Raw genomic sequence first — 20,342 nt, 5'->3', positions numbered from 1 at the left:
ATATCCTCAGTGAGACCTCAGGAAGGAACCTAGTGATCAAAACATTATTAAAGGTGCTGTAGAGCCATTTCCTGTATGACTGGATGAGCTATATTTATCTTTTTTTTTTGTTAGTTGTTTAAATTCATGCAGAAATAAATGGCTAGATTGAACCTAATGACTTCATTAACACATTTCCATTTTTTAAACCTCTATACCATTTGAAAGAGGGCAAATATCTAATTATTCCCTTCTAGAATTAGATATTTCTTAAATTTAGTAAAAATATTCTGGCACAAGTGTCAAACCTTAAAAAAGGAAGTCATATTGAGCATTGGAAAATAATAATAATTAACTAATAAAAATAGTACACCTTTAGGGCTCCTTTTACTAAGCTGCGATAGCAGTTTTAGACGCTAACACCAGAATTAAGCTGGTGTTAGTTTTCCCGCGTAGCGGGGGGGTTTGCGCACGCTAATATTCTGCACGCGCTAAAAACACTAGCACACCTTAGTAAGAGGGGGTTAATTTTCCCCACCACCAAATTTCCCCATCCCGCCCTACCCGGCTACTTTTTCATGCCACCCAGCTGGAAAAAATTTCTGGTGAGAACACTGAAGTGGACTAAATGGCTCTACGGACCCAACTAGAGATCGTAGCCTTAGAAGCGAGAAAACCCCGCATAATAAAATGAACCGCCATAAACAGGTGGTCAGAAAGTGAAACTCTCTAAGAGACCTACCAATAATGCAGGAGAACCTTGCGCATGTCCAACTTCTTTAGCAGATGATCCTGAGATTGGAACCCGTCAGCTGAACAATCGGGAAATAGACTTCTGGATGGACATGGAAAGCCAAAACCACTTTCGGCAAAAAGGAAGGCACTGTCCGATCTCAGAGCAAAGTGTGTTGACACAACAACACCTGCCATTTGGAAACTCTATAGTCCCAAGAGAGAGCGACCAGAAAAAAAAAACAGTCTGGAGTGATAAATCCTGGAGAGAAGCATTTCTCAGCCGTTCAAAAGGAACCCTGGCAAAGCCAGACAGCACCACATTAAGGTCCCAGGCTGGGAGTGGATTCTTAATGGGCAGTCGGACCCAAAGATCTTGCAGTAAAAATAGAGTGTAAATGTATCGGAACATTTCTTGCTCAATTATAAACTCAAGAATTATAAAATACTGAGACAAGTTAAGCGAGAGTATTGCTCAATAGCTTTAAAGGATATGACAGCGAGTTTCAAACACCCAAACACCCTCCACCTTCCGGTGTTTACTGGGGTATGAATATCATCACTAACTGGCTGTCATTCCTATTTGCTTATTTAAAATGTTTGCTGCTTTACTGATTTTCATATATTCCGAGATTACTATGTAAAAACTTTACTTAGCTTACACCCGACAGACGGGAGCCCAGCCATTTCGCCAATGCTTGTTTCTTCAGGGGCTGAAAGAAAGCTAAAGCAGTCAGGAAATTTTTTTACATTATTCAGCAACAAATGCCCTGACAATCCGTGGTTACTACAATCTGTGGTTACTACAAAGCTTAATGGTACGCTCTGGCAGAGTGATTGAGGACGAAGACACCAGGTCATACACACTCTGGCTTCCAGAGTCCATGGCAGACACAACTCTAACAAAAAACAAAAATAACACAAGCAGAATACCTGACTAATGCAATATACCACCAAAAAGTGTTCACTGTAACTATCCAATTATCTGAGACTACTTAGGGCAGATTCCATAAATACGGAGAAAAGACCTCAGTGTTCCCTGAGAATAAACTCAGGAAACTGCTATGACAAATGCTAAATTGTCATATGTGACACATCCTTAGTCATAGAAAAACTCTGTTAAAGTGCAGTGCATATATATTATCAAATTCTTATAATCAAAAAAAAGAAATCTGCACTTATCTCAAAATTGTCCTCAGATACGAACAGATCACAGCTGCTCAATAGTATACAATCTCCCGGTGCAGGGACTCAATTCAGCTTCTTGGGAAAGATTTTCAAGAAGCTGAATTGAGTCCCTGCACTGGGAGATTGTATACTATTGAGCAGCTGTGATCTGTTCCGTATCTGAGGTCTTTTCTCCGTATTTATGGAATCTGCCCTAAGTAGTCTCAGATAATTGGATAGACACAACTCTAAGACATCTCAGTGGGGGGCCCAGTGATAGAGTTAGGTATTCTGAAGAGGACACATACGTGCGTTCGTCCAGGGAACCACATTCAACTTGGTAATCCTGGAACCCAAACTTTGTAGGACGTCCCACGTCAAAGGGGCTGCCATCTCCGAAATCTATGCCCAGAGCTTCTGTTTTCGAGCCTTGGGCAAGTAAACATGGCCCGCTGCCATATAGCACAGTTACTTACCGTAACAGGTGTTATCCAGGGACAGCAGGCAGATATTCTTAACGCATGGGTGACGTCACCGACGGAGCCCCGGTACGGACATTTTTCACTAGAAAGTTCTAGTTGGCCGCACCGCGCATGCGCGGGTGCCTTCCCGCCCGACGGAGGAGTGCGTGGTCCCCAGTTAAGATAAGCCAGCTAAGAAGCCAACCCGGGGAGGTGGGTGGGTCGTAAGAATATCTGCCTGCTGTCCCTGGATAACACCTGTTACGGTAAGTAACTGTGCTTTATCCCAGGACAAGCAGGCAGCATATTCTTAACGCATGGGTGACCTCCAAGCTAACAGAGAGGGAGGAGGGATGGTTGGCCATTAGGAAAATAAATTGTGTAATACAGATTGGCCGAAGTGCCCATCCCGTCTGGAGAAGGTATCAAGACAGTAGTGAGTAGTGAATGTGTGAACTGAGGACCAAGTGGCAGCCTTGCAGATTTCCTCGATGGGCGTGGAACGGAGGAAAGCCACAGAAGCAGCCATAGCTCTGACCCTGTGGGCCGTGACAGCACCTTCCAGTGAGAGACCGGCCCGAGCATAACAGAACACAATGCAGGCAGCAAGCCAGTTGGAAAGCATCCGTTTGGAGACAGGACGACCTAGACGGTTAGGGTCGAAGGACAAAAGGAGCTGAGGAGATGAGCGGTGAGCCCTGGTACGGTCAAGGTAGTAAGCAAGGGCACGCTTACAGTCCAGCGTGTGCAACGCCTGTTCCCCAGGATGAGAATGGGGCTTAGGGAAAAAGACAGGCAACACAATGGACTGGTTGAGATGAAAGTCCGAGACCACCTTGGGAAGGAATTTAGGATGGGTACGCAGAACCACCTTGTCATGGTGAAAAACAGTGAAAGGTGGGTCGGCAACCAGTGCATGCAGCTCACTAACCCTCCTGGCAGAGGTGATGGCAATGAGGAAAAGCACCTTTCATGTAAGAAATTTGAGTGAAGTTGTGGCAAGAGGCTCAAACGGAGGTTTCATGAGTGCTGATAAAACCACATTCAGGTCCCAGACGACTGGAGGAGGCTTCAGAGGTGGTTTGACATTGAAGAGGCCTCTCATGAACCGGGAAAAGGGATGAGCCGTAAGAGGTTTTCCAAGGATAGGCTCATGAAACGCAGTGATGGCACTGAGGTGGACTCTGATTGAGGTCGACTTGAGGCCAGCGTCGGAGAGAGAGAGCAAATAGTCCAGTACGGTTTCCACCGCCAATGAGGTGGGATCGTGATGATGAAGCAGACACCAAGAGGAAAACCGGGTCCACTTCTGATGGTAACATTGGAGGGTGGCCGGTTTCCTTGAGGCATCCAGAATACGACGGACAGGCTGAGATAGATTCTCTGGAGAGGTCAGCCCGATAGAAACCAAGCTGTCAGGTGGAGCGAGGACAGATTGGGATGCAGTAGAGACTGATGCTGCTGTGTAAGTAGAGTAGGAAACACAGGTTCCCTGGAGCTGAGCTGGAGTAGGAGGGAGAACCAGTGTTGGCGAGGCCACCGAGGGGCGATGAGAATCATGGTGGCTTTGTCCCTGCGGAGTTTGAATAACGTCCGCAACATCAGAGGCAATGGAGGAAAGGCATAGAGGAACCGATCCGTCCAGTCGAGCAGGAATGCATCCGGGGCCAGACGATGAGGAGAGAAGAGTCTGGAACAGAACTGGGGCAGCTGATGGTTGTGAGGAGCTGCAAAGAGGTCCACCTGAGGGGTGCCCCACAGAGCAAAGATGGAGCGGAGTGTGGGGGGATCCAGAGTCCACTCGTGAGGTTGAAGGATGCGGCTGAGATTGTCGGCCAGGGAGTTCTGTTCGCCCTGGATATAGACAGCCTTGAGGAAGAGACTGCGGGCCGTGGCCCAGGTCCAGATGCGGATGGCCTCCTGCTTGTTTATGTAGTACATGGCGACTTAGTTGTCTGTGCACAGGAGAAGAACCTGAGGGTAGAGAAGGTGCTGGAAGGCCTTGAGGGCATAGAACATGGCCCTGAGTTCCAGGAAATTGATGTGATGTTGACGCTCCTGAGGGGTCCAGAGTCCCTGAGTGCGAAGTTCTCCCAGGTGAGCTCCCCATGCATAGGGGGAGGCATCTGTGGTTATGATCATGGAGTGAGGGGGTAGATGAAAGAGTAGACCCCTGGAAAGATTGGATGAGTTCAACCACCATTGAAGAGATTGCTGAAGAGACGATGTCACAGAGATGGGATGAAAAGGATCGGTGGTCTGTGACCATTGGTTGGCTAGAGTCCATTGAGGTGTCCTGAGGTGGAGTCGTGCCAGAGGAAGCACATGGACCGTCGAGGCCATGTGGCCCAGGAGGACCATCATCTGCCGAGCTGGGATGGAGTGATGAAGGAGCACCTGGCGGCAGAGGTGGAGCAGGGTCCGTTGGCGGTCGGAGGGGAGAAACGCCCTCATGAGAGTGGTGTCATGAACGGCTCCAATGAACTGAAGTCGCTGTGTGGGAAGCAGATGCGACTGGGGTAGTTGATCTCGAACCCCAGGAGATGGAGGAAGGAGATGGTGTACTGAGTGGCTTGTAGCACAAGTGGAGACGTAGGTGCTTTTACCAACCAATCGTCCAAGTAGGGCAACACCTGGAGGTTGTGAGACCTGAGAAAGGCCGCCACCACAATAAGGCACTTGATGAACACCCTGGGCGATGATGCGAGGCCAAAGGGTAGCACCTTGTACTGATAGTGGCGGTGCTGTATCTGAAATCGGAGGTAGCGACGTGAAGTCAGATGGATTGGAATGTGAGTGTAGGCCTCTTTGAGGTCCAGGGAACATAGCCAGTCGTGTTGAGAGAGAAGAGGATAAAGCGTGGCCAGGGAGAGCATTCTGAACTTTTCCTTGACCAGACACTTGTTGAGGTCCCGGAGATCGAGGATGGGACGAAGGTCTCCTGTCTTCTTGGGAACCAGGAAGTAGCGGGAGTAGAATCCCTGACCCCTTTGGTCTGTGGGAACCTCTTCGATGGCATTGAGGAGAAGGAGGGATTGGACCTCCCTCAGGAGGAGAAGGGACTGGGAGGAGTGGGACGCAGACTCTATAGGAGGGTTGTCTGGTGGAAGAGTCTGGAAGTCGAGAGAGTAGCCGTGGCGGATGATGTTGAGGACCCACAGGTCTGATGTGATGACCTCCCAACGGTTGAGGAAGAGTTGGAGACGTCCTCTGATTGGCTGAGGAAGAGGTAATGATGGTGGAAGACTGGCTATGCCCTGGAGAAAGGAGTCAAAAGGGCTGAGATGGTTTTGACGGAGGAAGAGGCTTGGCAGGTTGGTGAGATTGAGAGCGAGCCTGAGTGTGTTGTTGTTGACGAGGTCTGCGAGGCTGCTGTTGGGGCGGGTTGAGAGGCCTGGCCGAGAACCTGCGCTGGTAAGAGGACTGTGGTCTATAAGGACGAGCAGGTGGAGCCTTCTTTTTAGGTTTTACCAGAGTGTCCCATCTGGTCTCATGTGCTGAGAGCTTCTGGGTGGTCGAATCCAGGGACTCCCCAAAAAGTTCGTCCCCAAGACAGGGTGCGTTAGCTAGGCGGTCTTGGTGGTTGATGTCAAGATCAGATACCCTCAACCAGGCCAGACGTCGCATGGCAACAGCTATGGCAGACGCTCGGGAGGTCAGCTCAAAAGAATCATAAATAGAGCGGACCATGAATTTCCGCAGTTGAAGGAGGCTGGAAATTTGTTGTTGAAAGAGTGGAACTTTCAGGGATGTATTTTTGTAGGGCGGATAGTTGTTGTACGAGATACTTCATATAAAATGAGAAGTGAAATGTGTAATTATTCGCCCTGTTGGCTAGCATGGCATTTTGATAAAGGCGTTTGCCAAACTTATCCATCGTTTTGCCTTCTCTGCCAGGAGGGGTGGAGGCATAAACACTGGAGCCCTGAGTTTTCTTTAATGTAGACTCAACTAGGAGAGACTCATGGGGCAATTGAGGTTTGTCAAAACCCGGAATTGGGATGACCCTGTATATGCTGTCAAGCTTACGAGGAGCTCCGGGGACAGTGAGTGGATTTTCCCAATTATTATAAAAAGTTTCCCGCAGTATGTCATGGACGGGTAACTTGAGGAACTCTTTGGGAGGTTGTTCAAAGTCTAAGGCATCCAGAAAGGCCTGGGACTTTTTGGAGTCGGACTCTAAAGGAATAGAAAGAGCCGCCGACATCTCCCTGAGGAATTTGGTGAAAGAGGATTGCTCAGGCTTGGAAGTGGTATCGGGCACTGAGGGTTCCTCGTCTGTGGATGATGCGTCCTCCTCGGTACCGGGTGGGGATTCTTCCCATAAGTCCGGGTCCCTGATATCAGTGTGCGCACGCCGAGATGTCGGGGTGGAAGGCTCGGTGTGGCGGGTCTTAGAAAGAGACTTGCCAGAGCGCATGGAGACGGTACCGGGAGAGGAAGACCGGTGTTGACCCCAGTCCCGGGAAGAGCGGTGCCATTCTGGGTCCCGGGGAGACCGGTGCCCTTCCTGGTCCCGAGGAGGATCGACCTCAGAGCGGGTCTGTACCACAGGACGAGAACGGAGTGGTTCAGCCGAGAGGATTGGCATGGAAGTGTTGAGTGGCACCGAGGGGGTGGACACCGGTGGGTTGGTGCGAGGCTCGGGACGGTCTGGTACCGAAAGAAGTGGTGCCAATAGGGTCGGTAGCAGGTGCTGGAGTTGTTGCTGCAGCTGTTCCTGCAATTTGTCTTGGAGTATGGCCGCGATGCGGTCATCCAGGGGTGGCACCGATACCGCTTTTTTCTTTTTCGGTTCCATAGGTGCTGCTCCACGCCCCGGCGATGAGGAGGCCGATGACGAGGCACTCACCGAGATCGGGGCGGAGCGTTTGCGGGGTCGGCGTGAGGCCGGGAGAACCGGCGTCGCCACTGTGGCCGGTGGGCGCTCAAGGGAGGTGGAAGGCTTCTTAGCCGGCTTACCTGGTGCCAGCGACCCCGAGGAAGGATCAGGCGGCGTCGAAGTAGGCGGTGCCGTCTTTTGCGGTACCGTCGACGTCGCGGCAGTTTCCATAGCAGATCCGGTACCGAAAAGGATGTTCTGCTGGATCTGCCGATTTTTTTAAGGTGCATTTCTTAAGAGTGGCACAGCGGGTGCAGGTGTCAGCCCGATGCTCTGGACCCAAACACTGTAGGCACCAATTGTGTGGGTCAGTGAGAGAGATCGGGCGTGCACACCGCTGGCACTTCTTAAAGCCCGGTTGGTTGAGGGGGCATGAAGGGAAACACGGCCTCCGCAAAATCAAAGCCGGAGGCTTGTATGATGGCAACAGGCCCCGCCGGGGCCGGCCTGAAAAATAAACAAAAAACAAAGTTTTTTTTTTTTGTTTTTTTTTTTTTACTATTTAGAACGGAAAAAGAAACCCGAAGGGAAAAAGAGAAAAAAACAAGAAAATAACGCGAGCGGGAAGGCAAAAAGGAAGTTTTCAATGGCCGTTGAAACCACATGCGTCTTCTTCGCTCCGCAGAAACGAAAAAACTGGGGACCACGCACTCCTCCGTCGGGCGGGAAGGCACTCGCGCATGCGCGGTGCGGCCAACTAGAACTTTCTAGTGAAAAATGTCCTTACCGGGGCTTCGTCGGTGACGTCACCCATGCGTTAAGAATATGCTGCCTGCTTGTCCTGGGATAACGATTATTCCAGCAACTGCATGGATGTCAGATGGCTCTTTTTTTTTTCAAGGTTGAGAATTCAGCCCAGGTCTTCCAGTATGCAGAGCACTGTTGCTACCATAGTGCGCCCCTTCTCCGAGGGTGCTCTGAACATCCAGGCGGCCAGATAAGGGTGAGCCTGCAACTCCATCTTCCTCAGAGGAGTCACTATTATCACCATCACTGTGCTGAAGGTCCAGGGTGCTTAGCTAGCCCAAAGGGCAGGGCCAAAAACTGACAATGCTGATACAGCACATGAAACCGCAAAAACTGGTGGTGTTCTAGAAAATGGGTATGTGCAAATTCACCTACAAAAAACCCAGGGAGACCAGAAAGTCCCCCGGAGCCATTGCTGTAAGGACCAACCACATGGTCTCCATCCAGAACCAAAGAAGCTTTAAAGTCGGATGGAAGTGCTGCAAAATCAGAATTGGTCTCCAATCTGTTGATCTTCTCTTAGGAACGATAAAATAAACAGAGTATCTGTCTGAACCCAAATGTTAGCTTGGCACCAGCTCTACTGCTTGAAAATCCATCAAGCACTGAACAGCAGCCTGGAGTGAGCTCGCTGTGTCTAGGCTCCCGACAGGAGGCTGGGCAAATCCAGTTTGAATAAATTCCACGACCCACTGGACTTTAATAATGTGCATCCAGGCAGGCCGAAACTCCGAGAAGCGACCCCCTATCCACAGAGGAGCCCTCGGCTCCCTGGCGTCATTGGGTTGTACAGGCAGGTCAGGCAGGAAGGATGGCAATAGATAGTGTGTGCCTGTAGCCTGGACCACTGAGAAAATCTCTGTGAAGAGAATACAGAATCATCAAGCCATTCAAAGGAGAATGCCCACCCTACTATCTGGCAAGGTCTTTGGGTGATGGTCCATTACCAAATTCCTGAGGTCAACCAGACCCGTCCCAAACAATAACTGCCCCTGAAAAGGTAGCCATGCTAGAGTTGCCTTGGAGGTGTAATCACCAGCCCACTGCTGAATCTAGAGCATTTGACGGGCCTAAATATAATACGCCGACACCTTTGCCAGCACTTGCAAAAGGTCATAGAAGCCATCTGCCATGTAGTCCATCCCAGCCAACAAAAGCTGAGAAAAAAGCGTTCATAGCTGAGCTAGACAGGCGCATGCCACAAAGTACAAAGTCACCACAGCTTCAATACCTAAATGAACTGGTTCAAAACTTTCCGGAGAACCACATCCACCCAGCTGTCTTGCATAGCTTTCAATATAACTGTCCTGTCACTAGGGAGAGAGGTGCGCCGGGTCACCCGAGCCATCAGGAATCTCCCTTGGGCTGCCACAAAGCTGCAGACACTCCTATGCCCGAGGATGCAAGCTGGACATAGCCCGAGCATCCTGTAAAGGACCCTCCTGAGAGTCAAACTGTTATGGACCCATGAACACATATCTGGATTCCAGGAAAGGTCACAGACTGCAATCAAAACCTGCAATGCCAGGGAGAAGAAGGTGAAGAAATTAAAGGACTGGGCTGGGTATCCACGCTCAACTCCTGTAAAGCTGTAGCAATTAGATCCAGTAGCACCTCAAACTTAAACAAGCGCCTGACAGTTGGACATCTCTAGGATCCGGGACCCCAAAGAGATCCATGGATCCAGTACTCAAGTCCAGATTCCCAAATCCAGGAAATGCAGCACTGTCCAAAAAGGATCAGGAGATGTGGATCAGCCATTGGAACCCCTGAAACAGTCCGGGAAAGCAGAGCAGACGGCACAGGAGTAGGCGCAGAGACCCCCAAGACCACTCAGCCGCTGAGATATGTAGCAGGGGGAACAGAAAAGCACTCAGCAGCCAGACCCCTGGAGTAAAATTCGGTCCAACAAATCTCATAATTCTGAGAAGGCATCCAGACCCTGGGGCAAAGAGTCTCCCTGAGATGACTTATACTTGCGTTTGTTAGGCTGCGGAGAGTCCATCTCGTGGCGGACAAACAAAGCAGCAGAAACAAGCTCCAAAAACAAATGTGGCCACCCCAATGGGCTAGCTGAGCGTGTAATCACCTGTTTCTGTGAAAGCGAGGCTGAACCAGTAGTTACCGCCTCCTCCCCCCTTTCCAACTGCGCAGCACTCCAAAGGGTGGCAATTTAGCACAAATTTGGTATGAATCCATACTAGGATCCACTCCATCAGTTTTCTTGGCAAAATTTTGAACTTTAAAGAAGCAGGGAAAAGTTGAAAAAAATATAATTAAAAATCCAAGATGTCCACGGACCCAAATTTGCACTAAAAGCGGCCCTTCCCGAAATTAAAAAAAGTACAAATAACATATTTCAGGTAGGAGGAACACAGAGGAATACTATGAAACCTTCAAATCCCCTCGAAATTAACTTTTTAAAGATCGATTTTGGGGCTGTCAGCTCCACTGTACTCACAGATATCAGACACAGCTCTGCTGCTTCCAGCCTTTTCAATGGCCGGTTCAGAATTCATTGTCACACTACTAGAAATTCATCTTCCAAGCTGATCTTCAGGCTGCCAGCCAAACTCCACTGTCTGACTATGCCTCTACCATTGCGGACTACCAGATGCACACCAGGATGGGCAGACGCGTGAAAACGTAGCCAGCGCACTGCGGAACACCACTGAGCCCCCTAAGCACGCTACACAGTCTGCGCTCGACCCCCATGCTTAATAGGGAGTGAGACTAGGTCAGGGATGGCCCTGAGTTCCAAGGAAGACTAAGCAGACCAGCTAACAGGTAACCCGAAGGGATTGACCCTGCCAGCTATAGACCAAAGTCTTAGAATTCTCAAGCAGGCAGAGCTTCAAATCTATTTCAAACTCAAAAATACTCGCGAAAAGGTCAAAACTACGTTGAATCTACACAGCTGCAGTTATGCTTGCAGAAGAAAAGACTGCTAGAGGGTGCTAAACAAGCCTGAGATCTACTCTGGAGAAAGAGTGAAAAACCTGGAATGGATTTCTTCTGCAGCTCATGCGAGTAGTGGGAAATAACCCTATGGTCTAGAACAATGGTTCCCAACCCTGTCCTGTGGTACCCCCCCAGCCAGTCGGGTTGTCAAGATATCCCTAATGAATATGTAAGAGAGAGATTTGCATATAATGGAAGTGACAGGTATGCATATCTCTCTCAAGTGATGCACATTGAGAAGAATAACCTGAATCACAGTTACCAGATACTAGGGTCCACCTTGGGGATTAGCGCCCAAGAAAAGGATCTGGATATCATCGTAGACAATACGATGAAACCTTCCACCCAATGTGCAGCGACAGCAAAAAAAGCAAACAAGATGCTAGGAATTATTAAAAAAGGGATGTTAACAAGACTAAGAATGTTATAATGCTCCTGTATCGCTCCATGGTGCGACCTCATCTGGAGTATTGCATTCAATTCTGGTCTCCTTATCTCAAGAAAGATATAGTGGCACTAGAAAAGGTTCAAAGAAGAGCGACCAAGATGAAAAAGGGGATGGAACTCCTCTCATATGAGGAAAGATTAAAACGGTTAGAGCTCTTCAGCTTGGAAAAGAGACGGCTGAGGGGAGATATGATTGAAGCCAACAAAATCCTGAGTGGAGTAGAATGGGTACAAGCAGTGGCGTACCTAACATGTGTGACACCCGGGGCCCATCATTTTTTGGCACCCCCACCCCCCATCTGTACGAAAAACATGATTTTTAGTAACAAGCCACACGTCACACATGAGTACCTAGGAAAAGGCAGCATCTTACGTACTGCAGTGAGAAGTACAACAGCAATACACCCATTGTAAAACTAAACAAGCCAGACTAATTCAGATCAATCCTGCAGTCAAACCTAACAGAAAACCATGCCTTTCGAATACACAGAAAACACCTTCGCCTAGTATGGAATAAGTAATCACAAACTTTTACAAAACTGTAGTGTGGATTTACTCCCCCTTTTACAAAACTGTAGTGTGGATTTTAGCCACGGTGGTAACAGCTCTGACACTCATAGAATTATGAGCATCAGAGCTGCTATCACCATGGCTGGTGCTAAAAACGCTCCACAGTTTTGTATAAGGGGGGATAAAATAGAAATACATAGACAAAGGTTAAATTGAACCAGCAAGAAGCTGGACTCTGCATACAATGCAATACCACAGAAACAGTGACACATGTCTCCTAAAGCAATAAATAAATAGAAAAATTTTGTTCTACCTTTGTCTTCTCTGGTTTCTGCTTTCCTCTTCTTCTTGTTACTCTCTTCCTTCCATCCACTGTCTGCCATCTCTCTGCCCCTATATGGCATCTTCTCTCCTTCTATGCCCCTTCCAGAAACTGTATGCCTCCCCCTTCCATCTCTCCTTTCACCCCATTGGTCTGGTATCTGTCTCCTCTCCTTCCCCCCTGCTCTGGCATCTCTCTCTCCGCTTCCTTCCTCCTGTTCCTTCCCTTGTCTTCCTTCTCAATTTATTTTCTGCCTCTGTCTAAATTATTTTTTCTTTTTTACTATTCAGTCCTCAATTTCCCTCTTTCACTGTGTCTACCTATAGCTTGCCACCTCTTTCCCGCACCCCTTCCAGTAACTAACTCTATCCTCTTCCCTCAATCCTGCATGTGCCCTTTTTTTCTTTCTCCTCCCCACTTCCTTCCAGCATCTGCTCCCCCTTTCCCTCACACTTCCATTCAGCAGCTGTCCTTCCTCTCCCCCACACTTCCATTCAGTGCCTGTTTCCCTCTCTACCCCTTCCATCTACTGTTCACCCTCTATCTCGCCCCTTCCATTCATTGCCCTCTGTGCTCTTTCTATCCAGTGTGCACCCTCTCTTCCATATGGCATCTTCCCTCTTTCTATACTCCTTCCATAAACTATCTATCCTGTGCCTCTGCTCTCCTTTGTACATGATTGATTTCAACTCTGTCACCTCTCCGTTTTTCTCTCTCTGTCACCACCCCCTCCCCTATGCTCTGGCATCTCTCTCTTCTCCTTTCTTTCCTTCCCACCTCACAGTCTGGCATCATCCCTTCCCTGATTCCCGGAATCTCTCTCCTTTCCTTTTCTTCCATCTCTCCCTCCCCCTCCATGCTCCGACATCTCCTCCTTCCTTTCCCCCTTCCTTTTCCCTTGATCTGGCATACCTTCCTCCTTCCCTCCATGTCCTGGCGTCTCTTCTTCCCTTTAAGCCCTGGCATCTCCTTTCATTCCCTCCAGTTGGGTAGAGCAACACTCTCCCCAATTCTCTCCCCCTCTGCTCCCTTTCCTCCTTCTGTCACCCAAGGCCTGGTGTCCTGAACTTCTTCGGGCAGCAGCATTCACAATTCACTGCTGTTGCCGTCTTCAGGCCTTCCTCTCTGTCGGGTCCTGTCTTCATGAAAACAGGAAGTAGGCAGGACCCGGCAGAGAGGAAGGCCTGAAGCCGGCAACAGCAGCAAATTGTAAACGCTGCTGCTGCCCAAAGAAGATAATGGCACCAGGCCTTGGAGCACCCGAGGCAGACTGCTTCTCTCCCCTCCCAGCCGAACCCCCGCTGACCCTCCTATCTCTCCCCCCCAAGTGAACCTTTCCGACCCTCCCAGTGAGAGCAGCAAACCTCCCTCCAGTAGCGTCGGCTGCTTCGCGGCTTTCTACTGCCGGTGCAGCGTTGCTGATGACGTCATCAGTGACATGGCAGAGGGAGGAGAAAGCTGCGAAGCAGCTGACGCTACTGGAGGTTAGGTTTGCTGCTCTCGCTGGGAGGGTGGGAGCGTGATAGGGACCGTGCTGGCTGTGCACCCCCCCTAAGGCTGCATCCAGGATGGGGCGGACCGCCCCCCCTTGGTACGCCACTGGGTACAAGTGGATCGATTTTTCACTCCGTCAAAAATACTAGGGGACACTCAATTAAGTTACAGGGGAATACTTTTAAAACAAATAGGAGGACATTTTTTTTCACTCAGAGAATAGTTACGCTCTGGAACGCATTGCCAGAGGTTGTGGTAAGAGCGGACAGAGTAGCTGGTTTTAAGAAAGGTTTGGACAAGTTCCTGGAGGAAAAGTCCATAGTCTGTTATTGAGAAAGACATGGGGAAGCCACTGCTTGCCCTGGATCAGTAGCATGGAATATTGCTACTCCTTGGGTTTTGGCCAGGTACTAGTGACCTGGATTGGCCACTACTGGGATTGATGGACCATTGGTCTGATCCAGTAAGGCTATTCTTATGTTCTTATTAGGGATATCCTGAAAACACGACTGGCTGTAGGTCCCCCAGGACAGGGTTGGGAACCACTGGTCTAGAATGTCTCACCTATTGCAATGGACTATGCTTTATATGCAGGAAACGCTTTAAAAAAGTATTCCCCAAGCTGTTTAGTTTCACCATCACCATTACAATTATAAACAAATTAATTTTTTCAATAATGTAGAAGAGTAACTGAGCGTTTAAAACCTGGAAAAGTAATTAAATATTGAATGTATATCCAGCCTTACTTATAATGTGCAAATCTTTTTCCAGATCAAACAGCGAGATACCACAAGCATGCAAGCATTTCCTGGCTAGCTTCAGCTGCAGTTCTTGCTGTAATACTGGCTCACTGCTGGTAGAAATGATTCGCACTACAAAGCCATCCTAAAACAAAAATGAAAGTAATATATGCTTAAGTATTTTTATAAAGGTCATCAGTGCTAATCAGTTGTTACATACTCAAATTCTTAAGTACAGGTTTAGTAATCCAAGGCAAATCAAAGACTGAAAACACATTTATAGCATAAAATGAAGCATTCATTTAAAAAAACAAATTCTTCACACAAAGTGGACTAATTTAATTTATAGCAGCACACTTTCTGAATTTCTAAAAACCTCCACAAAATATTATAACTGCCACTACAAATATGAAAGTTAATCTACTAGATAAAATAGAACTTTGAAAGGATCATTTACTTTTAGGGAATCAGAAGTTTTCTTCCTGCTTCTGTGGGTTTTCAACTCAATATAAGCCAGCTTCTACAGGCCTACATGCACCAAAACACTTCATTCCCAACTACCACTATTTATAAACCTGCCCTCCCTTCTATATATTTAAGTCAATAAACAGAAGGGAAGATTAGGTTCTTACCTCGATAATAATCTTTTGAGTAGAAAGGTATAGTAGTCGAACGCTTGAGTTACATATGTCCCTCTTTAATCGCGAATTGCAGAAGGCATCCACTATCTTTCATCGACTTCCCCACTGGGCTCTGCTAGAAATCCCTAATTAGGACCGCACACATTAGTTCAGACTTTTGATTTCTCTCAACTCGGCAGGCGATTTCTGGTTTCTTTCTAACCCTTCCTTTTGTAGTTTCTCTTAACTGACTCATTTTCTTTCAATTATTGTATTTCTACCCCAGCCTTCCTTACTGGTTCTGTCTGTCCAGTAAGTCATGTCTTTGGAATTTAAACGTTGCTCCTCTGTACTGTGTTGTAAATTATTTTAGAATTGTGCATCGCCTTGAATGTATGATTAGGCGCTCAATCAAATTTTAAATAAACCTGAAACTATATGTAGATCTTCAGGCTGTACCAAAGCAATCTCCAATCACTAGGAAAAGAAATAGGAAGAAGGGGTATGGGGAACCTCCCCAATAACATGAACTCTGTTCTGCTCTGTAACAATCATTAATATTATCATACTAATGCTACACATCTATTATTACCATACTAGGGCTACACATCTATTAAAATTTTTAATTGCACAAATAATTGCATAAATTGTTCCCCTCACATTTCCATCTGTACCAGTGCAAAATATACACAGCAGATGTAAATTATCAAATTTCACGTCTGTCACAGAAAAAAAAGTTGAAAACCACTGCTCTAAAGTAAGGAAAAGAGCAAGACCTCTAAAAGAAACCTTATGAGGGAGATGAGAGTTGCAGCTTTCCTTCTTACAGTTTTAAAAATAGTAATTTTCAAAAACAAGGTAACAGAGAAAGTTCTTGCTACAAATCCCACTGTGACTCCTTGTGATCTTGAGCATTACTTAAATCTCCATTTCCTCAGATACAAGGCAAGACTGTGCGCCCCTCCAGGAAAAGTAAGATACCTAATGTATCTAAATGTAACTGGCTTTGTGCTTGTTGCAGGTTTCCGGGTCTTGCTGTGTCTTGTCAGGTAGAAACCGAAGTTTCAGCCAACTTGCTGTGGCTTTCTTCAGGGAACCGTATATACTAGAATATAAACCGAGGTAACCTTTTATCCTACCCCCCCCCCCACCTCACCCCCACAAAAAAGGAGAAAAACCGTGGTGACTCAAATATAAACCGGGAGGTTAATATTCAAATACAGTGTCCTGCCCTGCCAGGCTCTACACCCTGTTCCTCCTCCCTTGCCTGCCCTGTCAGTCTCTGCACCCAGCACCCCTCCCTCCCTGCCAGGATCTGCATCCATCCCCCTCCCTCACTCCCTCCCCTGCCAATCTCTGCACCCAGCCCCTCTCCTTCCCTGGCCTGAAAGGTTCTAAACCCAGTCCCCCACCCTCCTGATGCCTTAGAGGCCTCCATCAGGCCTGCTGTAACTCCTGGTGGGCCAGGAAAGGAGGGTTCCCTCCTGCCTCCTGTCCCGGCTGACTCTAAGAAGTTTCACTTCCCCCTCCCCCACATACCTTTCAAATCCCTGGTGGTCCAGCGAGAATTTGCGGCAGCCAATCCAGCTAGCAGCTCTGGACAGGCAGGAGAAAAGGAAGAGCGCTCCTGCTGCGGTTCACTGCTGGACTACCAGGAATTCAAAAGGTATGTAGGGGAGGGGGGAGGAGTAAAACTTCTTAGAGTTGGCCGGGACAGGAGGCGAGAGGGATCCATCCTGTCCCGGCCCACCGTTGGACCACCAGGGATTTAACAGGAATATCAGGGGCGAAGGGAAATAAAAGTTGTTCAAAGTCGGCTTTGGCAGTAGAGGAAAGGGATCTTTCCCGTCTCGGCCCACCGCTGGACCACCAGGGGGGTAATAAAAGTTGTTTAAAGTCGGTAGGGGCAGGAGACAGAAGGGATTCCTCCTGTCCCGGCCCAGGTCTTATGACACGCCCAGCGGCAGCCTGCAACAGGTTTGGGAGAGGAGGTCAGCACTGACCAAAATATAAACCGAGACCCCCATTTTTGGGCAATTTTTTTGGCCCAAAAATCTGTGTTTATATTTCACAGTGTTCTCCCCAGCGCTTTTCAGCCGGGCGCTCCGCCCAGCAAATTTACATAACCGCCCGGCTGTCATCTGCCGAATCCTGCTGCCACCACTGCGCAGCCTGAAGAGCCGCCGATAGACTCCCGCCTGACTTTAAACAAAACAAAACCCAGCAAGCGACTCAAACCCGGCTTACCTCCGAAACCGGAAGTTACGTCGGGGGGTGGGGGGGTTAGGGAAGAGAAGCCGGCATGGATCATTAGAGCCCCAGAGCATGTGGGAGATAGGCCAGCCACGGAGAGAAGCTTACTTGCTCTTGCTTACTTCGGGCCTTTCTCGCTGCCGGGTCCTGCCTACTTTCTGTTTCCGCGAAGGCAGGACCCGGCAACGAGAAAGGCCCGAAGTAAGCAAGAGCAGCAAGTTGTAAGCTTCCCTCTGTTGCTGACCTTTGGGAGATAGGTCAGTGACGAAGGGAAACTTGCAACTTGCCTTTGTCTGTAGCGAATCTGCCGGGTGTGTGAGACGGGGGGGGGAATGGGAGGAGAAATGCTGCTGTACTCAATTAGAGGGGACGGGGGAAGAGAAATGCTGGTGCTTCTGCTGTACCCAATTGGGGGAGGGGGGGTTTAAGAGAAATGCTGATGATGATGATGATGCTGTACCCAATAGGGGGAGGGGGAAGAGTCATGCTGCTGCACCCAATTAGGGGGTGAGGGTGAAGAGAAATGCTGCTTCTGCTGTACCAAATTGGGAGGAAAGAGAAATGCTGATGATACTGCTGTACCCAATGGGGGGAGGGGAAGAGAAATGCTGCTGCACCCAATTGGGGAAAGAGAGGGAAGGAGGAAGAAGGAAGATCAGGAAAAGGAGGAAAGAGATGCAAAGACCATGGGAGGGAGGGAAAGGAGATACCATAACATGGAGTGGAAAGGAGAGATGTCAGGGCATATGGGGGGGAAGCAGGGCCGGATTAAAGGATGGGCACAGGCCTAGGGCCTGAAATGGTCAGGGGGGCCCGTCAGTGCTGTGCTTTGGGGCCTCACCCTTGCTGGATTCGCTGGCAGCAGCAGCAGCCTCATCATCATCCCAGGTGCCCCCCCCCAAACCCAATCCGACCCTCCTATCTCTCCCTCCTTCCCTCATCAGTGACATGCCAGAGGGAATCACGGCAGGAGAAAGCCCTGAAGCAGCCTGCTTAGAGTAGAGCAGTGCTGTTTAAAGTCTCATGATGGGAGGGAGGGAGAGATAGGAGGGTTGTGGGGGGGGGGGGGAGAGTAGCAGTGCCCCGGGTGCTCGGCCTGGCGTCATGAACTTCTTCGGCTAGCAACAGTATTTACAATTCACTGCTGTTGCCAGCTTCAGGCCTTCCTCTCTGCCGGGTCCTGCCTACTTCTGTTTCTATGAAGGCAGGACCTGACAGAGAAGAAGGCCCGAAGCTGGCAACAGCATCGAATTGTGAATGCTGCTGCCTGAAGAAGTTCATGACGCCAGGCCTTGGGTAACAGAAGGAGCAAAGGGAGCAGTGGGGGAGAGACTTGCTGCACCCAACTGGAGGGAGAAAGAAGATGAGGGAGGGAATGAAACGAGATGCCAGGAATTGGAGGGAAGGAGGAAAGTATGCCAGACCAAGGGAAAAGGAAGGGGGAAAGGAATGAGAAGATGTCAGAGCACGGAGGGGGAGGGAGAGATGGAAGAAAAGGAAAGAAGTGAGATGCCAGAGAATCAGGGAAGGAAAGATACCAGACTGTGGGGTGTGAAGGAAAGAAAGGAGAAGAGAGAGTTGCCAGAGCATAGGGGACGGGGTGTTGACAGAGAGAGAAAAATGAAGAGGTGGCAGAGCTGAAATCAATCATGTACAAAGGAGAAGAGAAGGGGCATAGGATAGACAGTTTATTGAAGGAGCATAAAAAGAGGGAAGATGCCATATGGAACGGGGAGAGGGCAGACAATGGATGGAAGGGACTGATGCTGCATGGAAGACAGAGCGGACAGATGCTGGCTAGAAAGAAGAGTGAAGACAAGATGATTAAAGCAGAAACGACAAAAGGTAGAAAAAAAATTTTTTGTTGCTTTACGTAGAATAATGTAGTATTGTATCTATTGATTAAAGTTTATAAATAGGAAATGGAAATAAGGCAGTTTTTTGGGGACTAAACCCCTTTCCTCAGGTCAGGACAGGATACCATAACAGCAGGGGTGTCCAAATGGTCGAGCGCGATCGACCAGTAGATCGCAAAGGCAATGTGAGTCGATTGCGTTGCCTTGGCAATCTTTTTCTTCCTGCCTCCCTGAGCCAGGCCAGACGCGTACAAGCGCTGGACTCACAAGACTTCACCTCCGACGTCAATTCTGACATCAGAGAGGAAGTTCTGGGCCAGCCAATCGCTGCCTGGCTGGCCTGGAACTTCCTCTCCGACGTAAGAATTGACATCAGAGGTGAAGTCTTGTGAGTCCGGCGCTTTTACATTCCTGGTCTGGCTCGTGGAAGCAGGGAGAAATTGGCATGGTGCTTAGGGGGTAGGGAAATAATCGGGGAAGTGGAGAAATTGGCGCGATGGCTTGAGGGGGCAGGGGGAGAGAGAAAGAAAGAAAGACAGAAAGAAAAGGGAGGGGGCAGAAAGAAAAAAATATTGGATTTATAGTCAGAAGAAGGAAGTGCAAACAGAGACTCATGAAATCACCAGACAAAAAGGTAGGAAAAATGATTTTATCTTCAGTTTAGTGATCAAAATGTGTCTGTTTAAAGAATTTATATCTGCTGTCTATATTTTGCACTATGGCCCCCTTTTACTAAACCGTAATAGCGGTTTTTAGTGCAGGGAGCCTATGAGCATCGAGAGCAGCGCAGGGCATTCAGTGCATCTCCCTGCTCTAAAAACCAATATTGTGATTTAGTAAAAAGGGAGGGGGTATTTTTGTCTATTTTTGTATAGTTGTTCCTCAGGTGACATTGCATAGAATCGTCTGCCTTGACCTCTTTGAAAACCCGCGGAATATAAATGATAATTAACATTTTCTCTGCGTACAGTGTGCTTTGTGTTTTTTTAAAAGTTTTATTGTTGGTAGATCATTTTGACTTGGTCATTTTAAAAGTAGCTCGCAAGCCCAAAAAGTGTGGGCACCCCTTCTGTAGAGCCATTTCTTGTACGACTGGATGTGCTATATTTATCTTTTTTTTTTTAGTTGTTTAAATTCATGCAGAAATAAATGGCTAGATTGAACCTAATGA

The 20,342-nt window shown here is 48.4% G+C and overlaps 1 protein-coding gene across 9 annotated transcripts in view; it reads right to left on the bottom strand.

Moving 5' to 3' along the window:
• Window positions 1-20,342, bottom strand: part of MYCBP2 (MYC binding protein 2) — a 977,923-nt gene that overhangs the window by 837,621 nt on the left and 119,960 nt on the right. For all 9 annotated transcript variants that reach the window (XM_033949399.1, XM_033949405.1, XM_033949401.1 and 6 more), the window contains exon 10: window positions 14,449-14,587. In XM_033949399.1, the coding sequence (XP_033805290.1) occupies window positions 14,449-14,587 (139 nt within the window). The remainder of the gene's footprint in view (window positions 1-14,448; window positions 14,588-20,342) is intronic.

This window comes from Geotrypetes seraphini, chromosome 6 (genome assembly GCF_902459505.1).
Source record: "Geotrypetes seraphini chromosome 6, aGeoSer1.1, whole genome shotgun sequence".
Taxonomy (NCBI): Eukaryota; Metazoa; Chordata; class Amphibia; order Gymnophiona; family Dermophiidae; genus Geotrypetes; species Geotrypetes seraphini.
Note: the sequence above shows the minus strand (reverse complement) of the source record. Positions and strands in the feature narration are given on the sequence as shown.